Below are 16,695 nucleotides of genomic sequence, written 5' to 3' on the forward strand. Positions count from 1 at the left end.
TATCATTGTGAACTGCATACTACTCATGCAAGAAGAGAAAGTTTGACAAGTGTAGGAACAGTAATTAAGGGGAAGCTTGGTGAAAGGCCAATTCATACAATTTCTCATCAAACGTGATCTGCTGGTTCAATACAAGCGGCAGGGATGCCCTCCAGAACTATCAATCATTATAGTATATACCAGTCAGCACATGGTAAAGTGAGCTATGAATTTGGCACATATGAAGATGAGTTAAGGGCAACAAAAGGAGCTGCTTATCTAAAGCTGAGCATACTGAAAAGCTGAAAAGAAATGTTTTAATTATCTTTAAATCCAGCTAATTTTCAACACCAATTAAATGCGACAATTTTTTATTTTGTGTAGGTGTAGGTTGCTTTATTTCCACTGCATCCAACTTTCTAAAGACAGAGAACTTAAGACTCTTCATCTTCACAGCTGGATTGTAAAAAAGAAGCATTTACAAAACTCCTGAGATAATCAGTGGTACTAGCCAAAATTGTTTGCCTGATAAAGACCAAGATCAAAAATAAACTGAAATGTACAGGCAGGTCGAGAAAAGTCTCTCAAAAATAACACTTCTTCTCTGACCTTGAGTATGAGCGGCGACGTGGGTTTGAGCTCCAGTACTCCAGTGGGGCTCAGCGGTTCGAACACGGGGTCGGGGTAATAGCTGAATGTCTCGTTGACCACCACCAGAGCATTCACGTTGTCCATGTAGAACCCGATCTCATCCGGCCCGGTGCCGGTCTCAGAAAAACCCAGCTCTGAATCTGCCACCGATGGAGCCAGGCACATCATGACTGAGTTGTTATACACCGTGCAGTTCTGAAAGCGAGACAATAACAAGTGAGAATTCATGGCTTATGTTTTCAGTCAGTGGGTGAATCTTCTATAAATGAGTAGGAAAAAAGAAAACTCCTTGCGTCTGTTTGTATGAAACTATAAAGAAATGTGGAAACAAATCTGATTACTTTTTCATCATAATGTAGTTAACGTTCTGTTTAAAAGAGAACATCTCGTATAAAAGCCTGAGAATAATCTGCAGGCTATAATTTCCTTTTAAAAGAGACCTGTTGCGTGTAATAGCCCATGAGTTCTGTAACCCAGTGCCCTGTAAAACTGCAATGCTGTTTACCCTTTGGAAATGTAAATTGGATGCAAATTCATGATCAACTGTTAACAATGGGCAATGTGCTGAAGCCTTTGCTTGTACCTTAGAATATTTTACATCATTGCCTTGGAGAATACATAAATACATGATGTCATGGCCATGCTTGGTTGAATTTACAGGACTACTTGGAGGACCAAACCATGTTGCATGTTTTCAGACCATTTACTACAAATGTATTTTAAACTGATACTATGAAGAAGAAAATGTAAGCGTCAAATAAACAAAACAAGACGCTTCTTGTTCTTGCCTTCATGTTTTTTAGCTTTTTGACAACATACTTTGTGGATGCGTTACTCTTCTGTCCTGCTTGGTAGACATGATGATGTTCATCGTGATGAATTACCTATCTCAAGCAAGTCAAGGCAAGCTGGCTGTCATGCAGTGATGAAATGAATAAGAAAGGCTGTCAGGAAGCGAAACGTATTGAAACACTATAGTATGTTTTGAAAAATAGCAGTCAGTTAAGTATTCACGATTTGTAATAAACAGGGGACAGCATTAAAAAAACATCAGCATGGTCCTTTAAGTGTGAAGTAGCTCTTTGAGAAAGGGCTGTGTGGGATGCATCGTGTCGGCTGTTCGCCTTAATAAACGACGGCTTCATCTGAAGTGCCCTAGAATTGTTTGAAGTTCAGTTCTTAACCCCGACAACTAAAGAGCTTGAACTCACAGCGACAATCACCAAAGTGCTTTGTGAACGTCTTCTATAGACCTGAAAAAAAAAGCCTCAACTCTTCAAATGGAACTTCAGGTTTTGCATGGACTTTTTTCCTCCGTCTTCATCCCCAAAAAACAATCTCTGTCTCTCGTTCTTTCACTTACACACACAGTCTCTCATTTTGTCTCTTTCTTTTTGTGACACAAACACTCATGCAGTGCGGTGACATTTGAAAAGCTGTGTGGCCTGAGGTAGCGTCAGATGTCTGAAGCTGTAGCTCTAGAGAGAGGAGACGTGAGCAACACACAGAGACAGACTGTCTGCCACCTTCAGCGGCTCTATAGAAGCGGCTGTGTGCAGATGTGTGGAGGGGTATGTCTGAATATATTTGTCAGTTAATGTATGTACTGCTTGTGTGTGTAAATCTGAATAATGCAGACTGTATATACTTTATGCCAGGGTGTGTTTGTGAATGTATATGCATATGAGCTTGTGTATGCCACTGCGTGTCTGCACTGGCAGCCAGTGAATGTGAACATGTTTGTGAGTCTGTGTGCTCGTGCTGTGTGTGTTTACATGCGTGTGTCTGTGTTTATGCGGTGTGTGCCTCATTCACATCAACACTCACATGAAAGGACTCCGCCTGCCCGTACTTGGCCCTGATCTTTGGTTCTCGGATGGTTGCGAGGTTGGTCCCGCTCACTGTCAGCAGGGTCCCACCACTGTAGGGACACAGAGGAAGAGAATAGGAGATGAAGAAGAAGAAGGAATGTCCAGCAAGACCGTCTCCGCGGCAAACAAATCTCTGCCAGATTCAGAGGTATTTCTGATTGGTTTCAAAATGTACGTTACTGCAGCTTGCATCTGCAGGAAGTGGTGTGACAAATATCTCAAAAGAAAAGCTGCTCATGTTACGCTTGTGATAAGAGTTCATTGCAAATAACAGTGACACAGTCACCACTTGCAGCCTTAGCATTTGCTAACATAAGTTAAAATAAATAAATTTGTGAGAGACGGGGTTGATTAACATGAAACAAATACAAATTAACACTGGCAGTTGCAAATAATACAGTAGCATGTATAACACTGTAGTTCAGCTCTTCATTTGTGCACCTGTTATTAGAAAGTAGAGCCTGACCACTTTGCAGGAGAGAAAAGAAAGTAAGTTTGGCTCCAAGTGTATAGTGGAGTGCCCTGGGCATCAGGTGGACTTAGACATGGAGCCTTTGTAATGGAGTTTACAAAAAGAAAGTAGAGAATGAGAACACAAGGGAGCATCTGTGTGAGTCAAAGTCAAAGAGAAAGAGAGAGTAAGAGGCAGAGTGAGAAATCTGAGTGAGGGGGAAAGGTCCACAGAGATACTCTACATACTTTAATCACAACTCTATACCCAGTAAATATGTGTTTGCCTTGAGTCGGTGAAGGTCACTGGACTGAATCCAGTAAATAATGATGCCAGACTTGGCTCAAGCCCCAAGTTTCATTTTGTTGGTGAGTAGTGTGTGAAGGCAGACACACACCTGCCTGGTGTAGAAATGTCTATTTGGTTGGATCAATTCTTAAAAGATTTCACTATTTTCTCAATGACTGCAAAAGCTTGTAGATTTGAAACAAAAGCTGACTGGTTTGCAAATCCCACCAGTCAAACTGGCAAGAGTTTGTGGAGTTTGTGATGCAAGTCTTGGGGAAAGCTTAAGTATACTTCAGTGGTTTTCCTTGTTGGTCTGACTAAAAATGATTGGTGGACGTGTTCCCTTTGATGACCTCCCACAATGCAGGATTGCAAGTGCTGTGATCATGAAGCACATGGAAAACATACAATCTTTGTCTTAGGAGGACTCACTTGTAAAGAAAATGGAGCTGGTCTGTCCTTTTCACTGCTAACCTTAAATATACAATGAAAGATGTTATACCTATTGGATACTTACCTTGTTTTACAATGGCAGTTCCAACCTCTGAGTACTCTACTCTGCTTTCTGCTAGGACATCACTGCTCTTCACTGCTGTCTATGCTATCTGTGCTTCTGTAAAATCCACTTTGTAAGATTCCATACTGTGCGTCTGCAGGTTTCTCGCTGCCTGGAGGGGGATATACTGTAGTCGTTCACAACTGCTGTCTGAAATGAAAGGCTTGACATAAAACCTTGTATCTTGAAAAAGTCCTAAACAATGTGTGAGTCCCTTACTGCACACTGGACACCAAAGCATTTTTGAAACATTCAGTGGGCATTCAATGGGTATTTTGGGCCTTGGTTAAGTTTGTAGTTCAAACACCCACAGTTATGATATTTCACTTAAAAAGGAATCTCGTCTCTGCAGACATCTTACAGGCTGGATGTGGAGTACATGCCTATCTCACCTGAAAGACAAATTGTTGTTTTTTAATATTTACTCTGGAATGGCCCCTTGTCACTGCCATGGCTATTCAACTGTTTCTATTCTGCAGACTGACCTGCTGCTTGTCTCTTACTCTATTGCTCTTTTTGCTTTTTCTGAATATTGTGGTGCTTAACCCCAAAGTGTTATTTCAAATTTCTCATTTGAGAAAAGACATTTTGGCATATCTTAAATAATCATCTCCACAGACCTGTACATGTCCCCAAAATATCAACGTGAGCTGGCCCTATAAAATGGCAGTGCTGTCCATATTCTTAATCCCTTTGTCTCTATTCCTTCTCAACCTCTCGGGGGATTCATAATATCTTGGATGGCTTTAAGTAATCCAGCAAGTGTGTCTGCATTGTCTCCATGTGAAAGTGATGGACCTGCCACATAAAGCATCCCTTGGACTTTCTGCCATTCAACACAAACATCAGGAGTCTCTATTTTCACCACGTTTACCTTTTGCAGCTGCTAGTGGAAAAGTGGCAACTCCATCAATTACCCACTACTTCTAAATTGTAGGGATCACGGTGTGATGGCGAGAGCTCACAACCTTTTCTGTCTTCACACCAGTCGAGCTTAAGATAGGGCAAGGTGTGCCGAGGTCTACTTCCCTGACAAGGACGGTATTACATCCCCTGTGGTAGTCTGAGCCGTTGCTAAATCAGCGGAAGTTCTAGCACTCCCTGCAAGATCTGGTAATTGATCCAGGCAACACGTCTGAAGGCTATTACAAGGGTCATATAGGCAGACCGAGAGACGATGAATGAGACGATGTTATAGCATCATGCATTGGGCACACCTTTGTTCCAGACTTGGCTTGCAGTTCAGTAAATACCCTCTCCAACTCTACCCACAGAAGGATAACAAGGTGCATTCCTTCTGGTGGGTTACAATGCATTACCATGGATTTTTGTAACATGCAGGCGTCTTGTCATTTTTTGACATTAATGTTACACATCCACAATGACTTAGTGTCCAAGCACCAACAACAGTGATTGGTGATTCCAGTCTGCCTATTCTATTCAGCTAGAGGTTTTTGTTCTTCTTCTTTTGGCAGGTTGCACCATGTGTAAGATGTGATTGGAGATGTTTGGACAGCTGATGTAGGTGTGCAGCATATCTCTTCTACACTGCACACTATTCACATTCACTTTTTCTAATATCGTATTCTTGTCACTTCTACTACAGCGCTGTAATCACTTCAAGAGCCACAGCTTAAGCGACTGGAAGTGAGACACTTCAATTCACTATGGCTGAGTGCCACCATGAAACTCTGCCATGATGTGGTAAAATGAATTTTGTACAAATCAAGTCTGTTCTGTTGAGCGGAGTCTAATTAACGTTAACAAGTTTAAGTTGTAATATGTTGTATTGTAACTTTCATCTAAACTACTCTAATGATTTTTTTAATCTCATTCCACTTTGAATGCAAATGAGTTTTCTGACATGTCACAGCAAGATAATGTACTCTTGGATTATCAGTCTATTAGATGGGACCGTTGCCATGATTTATTTACATTTTAATAGTAAATATATCAAATGTTTATCTTAGGTTATCACGATTGTAAGACATGCAAAGCATCATATTAATCTAGTTCCTCAGTACCTGTATGTTACACACTTTAAACTGTGTCTGCACAGAAAAAGTGAACCAACATTTTATTATTGTGTTCTTGTAAGGGAGATTTGATTAAGAAAGATGCAATAGAGCAGAGGCCACATTCAGATGAACTGATTTTTAAGAAGATGTTGATGCCATTGCCACAAAGACATCGCAGGAATGGGAAGACTGCACTTACAACACTGCTTGTCCTCTGCCTCCTTTCTCCTCCTCCCCTACCCCCCCCCCCCCCCCCCCCCCCCCCCTCCTCAGCTTGATGTATATTTGTGCTGAGTCCCTCTGTCCCTGTTGCTCCTCTCTTTGTCTAAGTGAGTCTCTTTAGCTCAGGTACATGCTTCAGGGAACAGACAACAAGACAATCAGAATAAACTCGCAGGGATAGCTGGGGAAATCCAACCACTGTTGTTAGTGTTTTTCTCTGTCTGCTCTCCCTCCTTCTCTTACCACCTCTGCCCAGTCTTTCTGTTTTACTGCTCTCTCTGTTTTCCTATTTCTCATCCTTTCTCTGTTCTAATCCTCCACTCACTGACTGTCAAATATTTCTGATACAGTTTTTACAGCAGGGGATGCATAAAAGCTTCCCTGCAAGTTGACTGTCACACTGCCTCAAGTGAAAACACCAATTTTTGATTAAATCAAAAGGGAGAAGATCAGCTAGACATTACAAATTCAAACAGAAATAATAAGGCTTGGTCACATCAGCAAGGGCAACATTTTGTAGTTAAATCAGTTCATTTAAATGGAATTATCAGCGGATTCACTTGTGGGGCGAAATTTGCATGAATCTTTCAAATCAATTTTTTGATGTACTTTGCCACTTAAGTTTGCGCCAGTCACAAATAGCAAGTCCAAAACAGAGGAAGCTATCATACCGATCATACTGTAGCTGTGTTGCATCATTATGTCTTATTAAACCTGAGTTTTGGAATAAAATGTGTTAAAGAGGTGTGGTTTGCAGACAGCTATGTGACAAACGTTAGCGGTACGAATACACAGTATCTTTTCAATGAACTCTGAACTAAATGTCCCGTTGGCAACCAAGCTCATGAGCTCAAAAACTGATGCTACTTAACTGACAGCTTCTTTTTTTCCCTCTTCAGTAAGTCTGTATGGAAAGAAATGATGGACAATCCTGGGAACAAAGTCAGGACAAACTCTGACTGACGAGTGCTAGCATGTCAATCAGGCCGCCCCATACCCATCCAGCTAGCTTGGGAGAAGATTTGAATATTTAGAAATTGCTTTTCTAACCTCTGTTGTTGCCCAAATAACTTTTCTCATTATCCCAGATGAACACTCCTCATTGATTTGTTTCTGAAGTGCTCTGTCTTCCTCCTAAATGGAATATCATTAGCCAAGTACAATGATAATGCCTCCTCCCCTTTTCTCTTCTCGCCATCTTTTATTTCTCTTGCTATCATCACCCAAGCACAAAGATTACGCTCTGCAGGCGTGCATATATTCGCACAAAGTGCCTGCTTTTGTAAGTCAGACATGAACCAATATGGTATCACATCTGACTGGTTCGCTACACTTTCTACCTGAGCCAACATGTGATACTGTGAGAGAGGGCACTGGCTGAAACACATCAGCTAAATGAAAGCTTCCACTAGCTGGAAGCAACACACACGCTTTGTCTATTCGCTGTTTGTGAGGTGTGTGTGTGTGTGTTGTTTGGTGGTTTTCTCAGCCAGATGGAGAAGGGATCTGGGGCCAAGCACCGCAGACTCTGGGAATCAGTGGGGTGTGCGTCTGTGCGTGTGTGTGTGTGTGTGTGTTCTTTTATGCAAGACCGTCACCCCTGGGTGAGCTTCCTGAAGTAGAACCCCAGTGTAGCGCTACACACAAACACACAAAAACAAGCTCACAGTGGGTGTGCGGGGCAGCGATTGGGCCTCAGCTGCTGCTTGGCCAGTCCTACTGGGCAAAAGGAACAGGGCAGGATTCATCAACACTCTTTTCTAACAAGCGCTGCATCTATCTGCTACCATCTACTGATGAGTCACCACAGGGAAGAGAGCAACACAGAGGAGGACAGAAAGGAGCAGAGGGGGCGGAGGTAAAAAGAGGAGAAATAGGACAAGATAGCTGCATGTGTGAACATCTTGAAATAAATTAAGAGAACGAAAAATGGAAAAATCGCAGAACAACAGAGAGAATATAGAGAAGAAAAGTGAACAGACTGGTGGGAATCTTAATACTGGGCAGAATATTAATCCCTGCCACATCACAGGAGTTTGTAAAACACAAAAATATTTTGCAGGAAAATCTTGACCTTTGTCAACAGCTGGCATCCAGCTCTTAGAGATACAGCCAAATATCCAAAATTGAAGGAGGATGACCAGATGCCAATGATCAGAGGGTGTTTGGGATTGCAATTAATACCACGGTATTGGGAGGGAAATCAAACACATATGCTCCCCCATAGGATTAAAATTACTGATTAGTCCAAGCAATACTAAAATCACCAAACTTCCCAAAGTATACATACATATATAAACAGATCCCAGGCCGGATGGGGCTTAGAAAAGCCACTGAGGTAATGGCTAGGTTCTTCGCTACTAAAATAGGTCTCCATCATAAAGACACAGCATGTCCTGAAAATGGACTTTAATATAAAAGTCTTTCCTTGTGTGTGTGCTCTCTGGTGGGGCTCCTGTCATGTTCAATGCTGAGCTTTATTTATTTAGCTGAGGATATATAGTACTGCATGACAGGCTGTGGAAAGCTGAGCATCAAACTTAGAGTTGCATTAGTTCAGGCAGAGAACTTTAGTGTCACAGCATCGGCTGATCAGTATTAGCTGAACATTCAAACAAGCAATGGGCTGTATAATATGAGAAGCTCATGCGCTCCGTTTTCCGATCACCCACGCCGCTGCTATAATGATTTCCTCCGCTAAAAAATGTTTTGCTTGAGCCAGATGAAAAATTTCAGGAGGCACCGTCAATTTACCTCTATCCAAACCTGCTGTCAGAGCTCTTGTGTTGCATTTAAGTATGCTCGGGCGTTTTCAAGAAAGCTTCCCCAAATCTGTCCTGCTCATGCTGCTGTAGCGGTTTAAACATCAAGGTCCAAACCTGGCACTCAAGCCACTAGCCTTTCAGAGTAGCTCATCTCGGTGCATTTATTGAGCTCTCTGCAGGAACTCTCCAATGCTGTTTGGACCCATTTTAGGAACAACAGCCATTTGTTGCTGTAAGTACTCAGATTCCCTCTCTCAACCAAACACTGTTTTTTGGTGAGATGGTAAGTTGCCCAAACACAAGATACTGAGTCATGCCAGTTTGTCTAAAAGCCCAGGTTGGTTGACAAATGGTCATTGTGAACACAAGTGGACTAAATACAAGAAATTAATTAAACAAAAAAACTAGACTAAATCCCGAGTGGTTTACCTGGCGATGCTCCAGTCGGGTTCAATCCTCAGGACAGTGGGGTCGTCAGTGTAGTTAAACCTGACCTCTGGGTTTCTGAGCTCAGCGTCGTCGATGTCCACCAATACTGAAGCACTGCCCGGTGCTATTCCAGCTGGTGTGACACACACTATCTCACGGGCATTCCTCCTAGATGGACAGATGACAGAAAAGTTGGATTCTGCACCCATGCATAGACAGATGAGAGGGTGGGCAAAACCAGTGTCAAATGATACACAGTAAAGCTAAAATCCAAACAATGACACGTAACAATAAACTGTTGTGACCTGGTGTTAGAAAGATACTGAAGTGCTTCTTACTCACAGGAAATTCCAATAAACAGTGAGATCTCGGATAAAAAACTACATACAAGAATGCAGAGGAAAAAAAAAAGGGAAGTGAGATTATTTTGGAAATAAACAATTCACACTTCAACAGAGAGACCAACAGAGGGAGTCTGATCACTCGAAAAACAGAATTATAATTATAGGCAATGATTACTTTCTCATGCCAGGGCATTCCTTAAATACCGAGGTCCAAGCTGAGGCATTGACATATTTAATGACTTGCTCATTGTGCTTGTAATTACCAGTGTCCAGCCTGGGAAGCCAATTAGTCTCATTCTCTTAAAACCGTATTGTAACCTGCTAATTTGATTAGATAATTCCACTTGTGGCCAAAGCACTTCAGTCAGAGAGTGAGTCAAATCCTGCAAAATTACACTCTCCTGGTCTGCTGATCCCTGCTTTTGACTACAGCGGTGTGAGCCATTAGCAACAATGCATATTGTGTGTGCATTGTAGTGGCTGTAGCCACATTTAGAGCTGGTACGTATGGTAACATGTGGCCTATATTGGATCCACTGGATAATGACATCTGATGCATGGGCCTATGCATTTACACCTGGTATCAATAAGTGTTCCCTTTATCTCACATCTGCTGGCAATGTGATCAGATCTTAATATATAGGCTTGCCTGGGAGACTTAAAACATACCACAATCCAGGTGAATGGAAGCGATGTCATGGATGGGTATCATTCATTTTTAAATGACTTTTATTGCAAGAGAAAACTCCAGGCTTGCTTAAACTAGAAGAGGCAGAGTTAAAGCAGGGTGTGGGATTTAGTGGCAGCTAGTGGTGGTGACTGCAAATGGGCCACTGCAGAAACATGGTACAACATGGCAGACTCTGTAAAAGAGGACCTGCTCCCTCTGTAGATAGAAAGAGCTCATTCTAAGATAATGGAAACAATTATTCTTATTTTCAGGTGATTACACTCTAATTCTGAATATCATATTTCATTTCTGCCGATAGATCTCTCTAAATCCTACCCACTCCACCTTAGAGTGAGCTTTTAACAAAATGTAAATTGTTGAGATTAAATTTTTCTAGTACAAGTTAACATTAGCAAAAGATGCTAAATAAATACGACACCGTATATCAGGACAGTATTTCTTTTATGTGTTCAGTGTAGGGAGGATGAGAACGATGAAGAAACAACAACAGAGGAGTGAAGTTGTGTTTAATGAAGTTTATAAATGCTATGATATGACAAGGATCAATGCCACACCACTCACAAATACTGGGGGAGGGATGGAAAGACTTTTGTATGTGTGTGTGTGCATGTGCACGCGTGTGTGTGTATGCATGTACGCACGTGTAACTTTGTGTGTGTGTGTGTGTGTGTCCATGCTTGCATGTCCCATAGGCAAAATAATATTTTCAAGTGCAGTCTTCAGTGCAGTCCCCAGTAGCTACATTATCTAATATGTATTTAGCACAGTTGAGTGGTGGCTGCTTTTCTGGGCCATGACTTCATAGAAGCGATGTGTGTGTGCGTGTGTGTGTATGTGAGTGTGTGTGCGTGTATACACTTTAATGTAGTGCTGCACATTCTATTGTGCCTCTATAGCGAGAATCTACAATATCCACTCTCCCAAGTCCCTTGGCCTGTAACCATAGCAACCCCATTCACAAAGAACACATTGCCCCAGCAACCTTCACAAGATGCCACAAACACAGTCACACAGTTAGGGTGTGACAGATAAAGACAGTTGAGGTGAGCGAGCAGTTGTGGTGAAGTGGAATCTGTTGGATTACTGTGAGGAGGCTGCAGCACAGAAGTGACTGCTGTGACATCAAAGCTAGCATACTGTTGCTTCAATAGAGATTAGCTATGAGAGGCTAATCCATGCATTTGACATGCAAGCAACTGTGGTGATAGTTTGGATTTTTTCATGCGCTAGATTAGGGAAAGCCTGTGTGAGTGCAGACAAAGAGATGCTGTGTGTCTGCAAGAGACATCCATGTGCACACACAGGCACGCACGCATGCACACGCACACACACACACACACACACACACGTCTTCATTCATGATCCTACACACACAAGCAAACATCCTAACCTGACACACTGATTACATGCTTACATGTGCATGTAATATCTTTATGATAATGACATATTTTGCCATGCGCACAAACAAATCTTTAAACAGAGCAAGTTTATTTATGCACATATTTTCTTTATCTTTATTTATTCATTCCCTGTATTATCCACAGTACCTTAAGTCATAATTATGAATTTGTTTTCCTATCTTAAATGCTCCTTTTTTCTGTAATTCTCATCCAAATCCTATTCTCCTCTGCTGTGATCAGTCCAATTTTCCCACAGGGATAATTACCATTTCATTTTGATTGAAAAACAAAATTGTTCCTTACTTTTTGAAGTAGCAGGGCTGCGGTCCAATGCTGACAGACACGTAGCTGCCTGCATTGAGGTAGCTCCCCTCGATGGTGACCCGGGTGCCACCAGAAATGGGCCCCTGAGATGGCTGGATACGGGTGAAGTATGGAGTCTGGAGAAGAGAGAACAATATAAACAGTGTTTTAGAGAGGCATCATTCCCATAAATGAAACAAGAAAAATAAAACTCTAAAAACCCTTACCACAAAGGTGAAGGGTCTTGGCGACAAGGCTCTGTAGTCGTTGACGCAGTCTCTCACACACACCTCAACCTGAGCTTCCTGGACTCTGTAGCTGGTAGCGTCGTTCAGCAGACACACTATTCTGTGGATGGAAAGTTGAAGGGATTAATGGAGAAAGAGGAGGGACAAAGAGGGAAGGGTCTGCTTGCTGTTGTTGTCCTGATCACTCTTTTACATTTTCATTTTACTTTTTATTATCTTCAATAACAGTTGCAGGAATACATAAATGACAACTAAAGTTTTAACATGTGCCACAAAATGTGTCACATCTTTCAAAATGTGGCTTCAAATTGATTTAGCGTGCCTTAAATTTACAGTGTGTGTCGATTCAGAGGTTTGCAAAATTACAAAACAATGCAACAATATCAACAGCAAAAGCGAAGACATGCAAAGCACCATCACATCCACATGTAAGCATTTGTGTAGTAAATTGTAGGTCAACACAATAATGCAATTCTCACCTGCAGTCCCTTTGCATTTTACACCACATTAAAATAACAGACAATAGATCTGAATTTATGTTTCAGGAGGAAGGAGTGGAGGGAAAATTGAAAAAAAAAAACATCCTAGACATGTTTGAAGTGGTGCAGTGGTGTCAGGAATAATGTGGAAAATAACTCATGTGTGTGTAATATTTGAATAGAGATGCCCTCTATCTCAACATGCATCATTTCCCAACTAACTGCACTACAGAGAGATTGTTTGATCTGCGTGAACTCAATTCCTCAGCCGTGTAGGACCCTGCAGAGGAGTAAATGTCAGGATGGAGGGATGAGAAAAATAAAGGAAAGAGCATATGTAGGGAGTAATGGAGGGGAACAACAGATGGAATTTACAGACAGGCACACAAAAAAACCCCTGATGTCACTATCTTTTTAGCTGCTGGATGCGGCCGCATGGGCAACTACACACACACGCACACACACGCGCGCGCACACACGCACACACCAAAGTGTTCAGGTTGACATTTTTTCTGTCCTTTGATTGGGAAGGATGAGAGAGGTGCTGGTTTCTGCTGCCTTTGGTGTGTGTGTTTGCGTGTTTGTGTGCGAGAGACAGACAATTGGGTGCCTGTGTGTGTCTGCAAATGCATTAATCTGTGTTTCAGTGTGAGCATACATACTTCACCATTGTCACAGTTTGCGAATGGCTTTTCGTGCATGTGGGTGTGTGTTTGAGTATTGGTTTGTGTGCTTGCATGCGTTTGGGTGTGTCCTCCACCTCTTAACTTACCTCTCTGCACTCACATACTCCTCCTCAACAGGCACACAGGGCACCTTGCCCAGCCTGACGCCCATCTGGATGTCTCGGAACTGCAGACCAAGGTTCTCCCCCAAGATGGTCACCCTGGTTCCCCCTTGGCGAGGCCCCGTCTCAGGGAACAACTGGACCAACAAGAGGATGGAGGATGGAGGTCAGAATGGACGGAGGAGGAGAGAACGAGACAGAAGAAGGGGGAAAAAGAGACAGAAAGAAAAGAGACAAGAGAATAGGAAGATGAAGGAAAAAGACAATAAAGAATCAATATTTTGTACCTCTTTCACCAGACATATATTCACACATGCAAAAAAACACACACTAAAGACACACTATGTATCCACATTTTCATATGCTGTCCAAATGTAACTACTTTAAAATCTGAAAATAGTCCCCAAACATGGCATAGTGTGGGCACACCCATACACACTAAGAAACAAAAGGCACACCAATGCATAAAAACACTCCACACACACAGCCACCGACCGACACAAGCATACACACACACACACCATACAGAATTGCCCATATCAGGTGATTCAAGTTTTAATGAAGAAAAATCACCCTCTTGGTTTTGAAAAACAATAAAAAATTAGATAAAGAGAGGGCGAAAAAACAACTTGCGCTGACATACAGGACCAAACCAGCATCATCTTGGCTGTTTAATTGAAACTTATTATGCCGGCTTGGCTTCGTCGGCCGGGCTGTGGCAGTGTAACGCTCAGTCGCGCCGCCAAACCATAATGTGATTTATCTAGCCAGATTATGGCGCATAACGGGGACAGGTGTGGTGTGACAAAACAAATATGGTGACTGATGGACGGTGGCTGTCACAAACACGCACACATACGCACACGACAGCACAGACATGTACGCACAAACCTAATCCCTAACAAGCATCACGAGGTAATTATGTGTAATCTGTCCATTGCCCCGTTCGCCTGCAGTGCTTGGCTGAGCAGATAGCGCAGTGTGGAAATGCAAAGTCAGGCGGCCGGCAGTATAGAGGCATAGCACAATTATTATACCACAGACAACCAAACAACAGACCTTGACGAATGGTGATTTCAACACTGTGGACTGGTTTGAGGAATGAACCGTTTGTCTTGTCAAACACATGAGATTTAAACTTTTATGCAGAGAAAGTCAGCTGAGATGCCCTTTTCTGCAGCCTGCTTCACAACTGAACTGATACTGTTGCGCAGCTGGAGGTTAAATGTCTTGCTCAAGGGTACCTCATCTGTAGTCATTGACAAAGGGAAGAGAAATACTCATTGACTCTCCCTACCAAAAGATAACCAGATGGTCCAGGGTCTTACAAGGAAACGTTAGTCTAATGTACTGCCAAAACATATGGAGTATAATTTTACCCAGAAATACAATTAAAAAGTGAAGTAAAAAAGAAAATTGGAATGGAAAAGTGGAAAATGGAAAAGTCTAGATGAAACAATTAAATTGAAAGCTTAAATGCTTGAGATTAAATTGAAAGTGGCAATGGAAAGAAGATAAAGGAAAACATATGTAATAAAAATAAATGGAAAATGGTGCAAACTGAATAGCTTAAATGTAAATGCACAACTAAAAACTTTGGCTGAAAGCCAGGAGCAACAAACTCAGTGAATCACATCAAACATTTAAAAAAGTCTCTATAAGCAGAATTTAATATGTCTGACACTGCGACTCCCACTGGTTGAGATTTTAACCGGGATCATCTCGTATTTCTACAAACATATGCCATCAGACGATTTTTGATGAAATATTGTATATTAACATATTTGATAAATATAAAAATCCATTATCACAGAAATAATATATCAAGTACCAGTGATTTTTTTACAATGACCTAATCATTTATCTTGTCAGCAAGCTACCAAATACTAGTATGACGGCTGCCAGACAAACCACATTTTGGAAGCTCTTGCATTTTATGAGTAAAAACACAGAACCTTTGGCAGCATCATGCTACTACAGATATTACGTAAACAAAGGCAGACCTTCATCAACAGCCGTACAGCCCCAAGCAGGCAAAATTAGCTGCTGTTTGTGTTCAAGAGAGAGAGTTTGAGGTGTAATGTAGAAATTATAATGCATGAAGTGTTATGTTTGGGTTTGAAATCTTATACCTGATATGTCGCTATAGAAAACAATCTACAAAACAAAATAGGAACTGGAGTGAACTGAATTAAGAGAGGGAGACGGAGTGAGAGCAGTCTGGCTGGCGATAGTGCTGCCTACTATTTGGGAGCAGACTCACATTGGAACCTCAGGCGCCAGTAGAGCCTCAGCGTTTTGGTTCCACAAACACAATAGCTGGTAAACACTGACCAGAGCGAGTAGCCATCAAGCTCTAGGGTACGATATGGACAACAGATGTCAGGGTGTGGAAATGGGACTTCAGATGGTTTTGGAAGAATGGAGCTATGATACCACAAAACACAATATCAGCTAGCCACCAAGCCCTGGGATATAAACACTGGCAGAGGCACAGACAGACAGGCAACAGAGAGAGAGAGGGAAGAGTGCTGTTAAAGGGGATTACCACCATCAGCTGAGGGGGGCACTGAAAAAGGGGCCAATGAAGACTATGGGAACATATACTATCACACCATAAACACACAGTCACCAGCCTGTGGAAAAAAAAAACATCTTCGGGCATGTTATGCTTATCCTACATATACTTTATATTGGAACAGCTTTGATGCTGAATTATTTTGACTATTAATGTGAAGCACATTTCAGAGAGAAGAGTAGAAGGGTGGATTCCCTTGCATGCATGGGAGGCTTAAAATACACATTATCATATTGGTCATCATACGATCCTGCATGCAGCTGGACTTTTAACTGGTAATGTTTTTCCTGTATTTGTTAGGAGGCCTGAATTTCTACAATACGCCGCTTTTACATGTTTAAGGTTGCATTTACCTACAACTCTCACTGCTGGAGTATAGGCTAATAACCATTAGGGGCTAGAGATAAAGCCAATCGCAGCAGTGGCCCATTTAGATTGAGCCCCAATTTTAAACAACAAAAATCTGTGGTCCATAGAGGCCAGGTAATGACACAGAAATAGAGACAGACCACACCCATGCAATTAGATATCTGGAGGTGTATTCATATACTGTACATATGTGGTTTCACATGTAGTTCTGTGACTTCATTCGTACGGTGATAATCTGTTACCAAACTAAACTAGCCTTGGTGCTT

The 16,695-nt window shown here is 41.9% G+C and overlaps 1 protein-coding gene across 1 annotated transcript in view; it reads right to left on the reverse strand.

Moving 5' to 3' along the window:
* LOC121612282 (plexin-A1-like) overlaps positions 1-16,695 on the reverse strand; it is a 201,945-nt gene that overhangs the window by 44,070 nt on the left and 141,180 nt on the right. The window contains exons 12-17 of the mRNA XM_041945070.1: positions 13,468-13,619; positions 12,196-12,316; positions 11,969-12,105; positions 9,231-9,398; positions 2,458-2,551; positions 589-825 (exon numbers count right to left, since the gene is read on the reverse strand). Coding sequence (XP_041801004.1) covers positions 589-825; positions 2,458-2,551; positions 9,231-9,398; positions 11,969-12,105; positions 12,196-12,316; positions 13,468-13,619 — 909 coding nt within the window. The remainder of the gene's footprint in view (positions 1-588; positions 826-2,457; positions 2,552-9,230; positions 9,399-11,968; positions 12,106-12,195; positions 12,317-13,467; positions 13,620-16,695) is intronic.

The sequence above is a fragment of the Chelmon rostratus genome, chromosome 10, assembly GCF_017976325.1.
Source record: "Chelmon rostratus isolate fCheRos1 chromosome 10, fCheRos1.pri, whole genome shotgun sequence".
NCBI classification, from domain to species: Eukaryota; Metazoa; Chordata; class Actinopteri; order Chaetodontiformes; family Chaetodontidae; genus Chelmon; species Chelmon rostratus.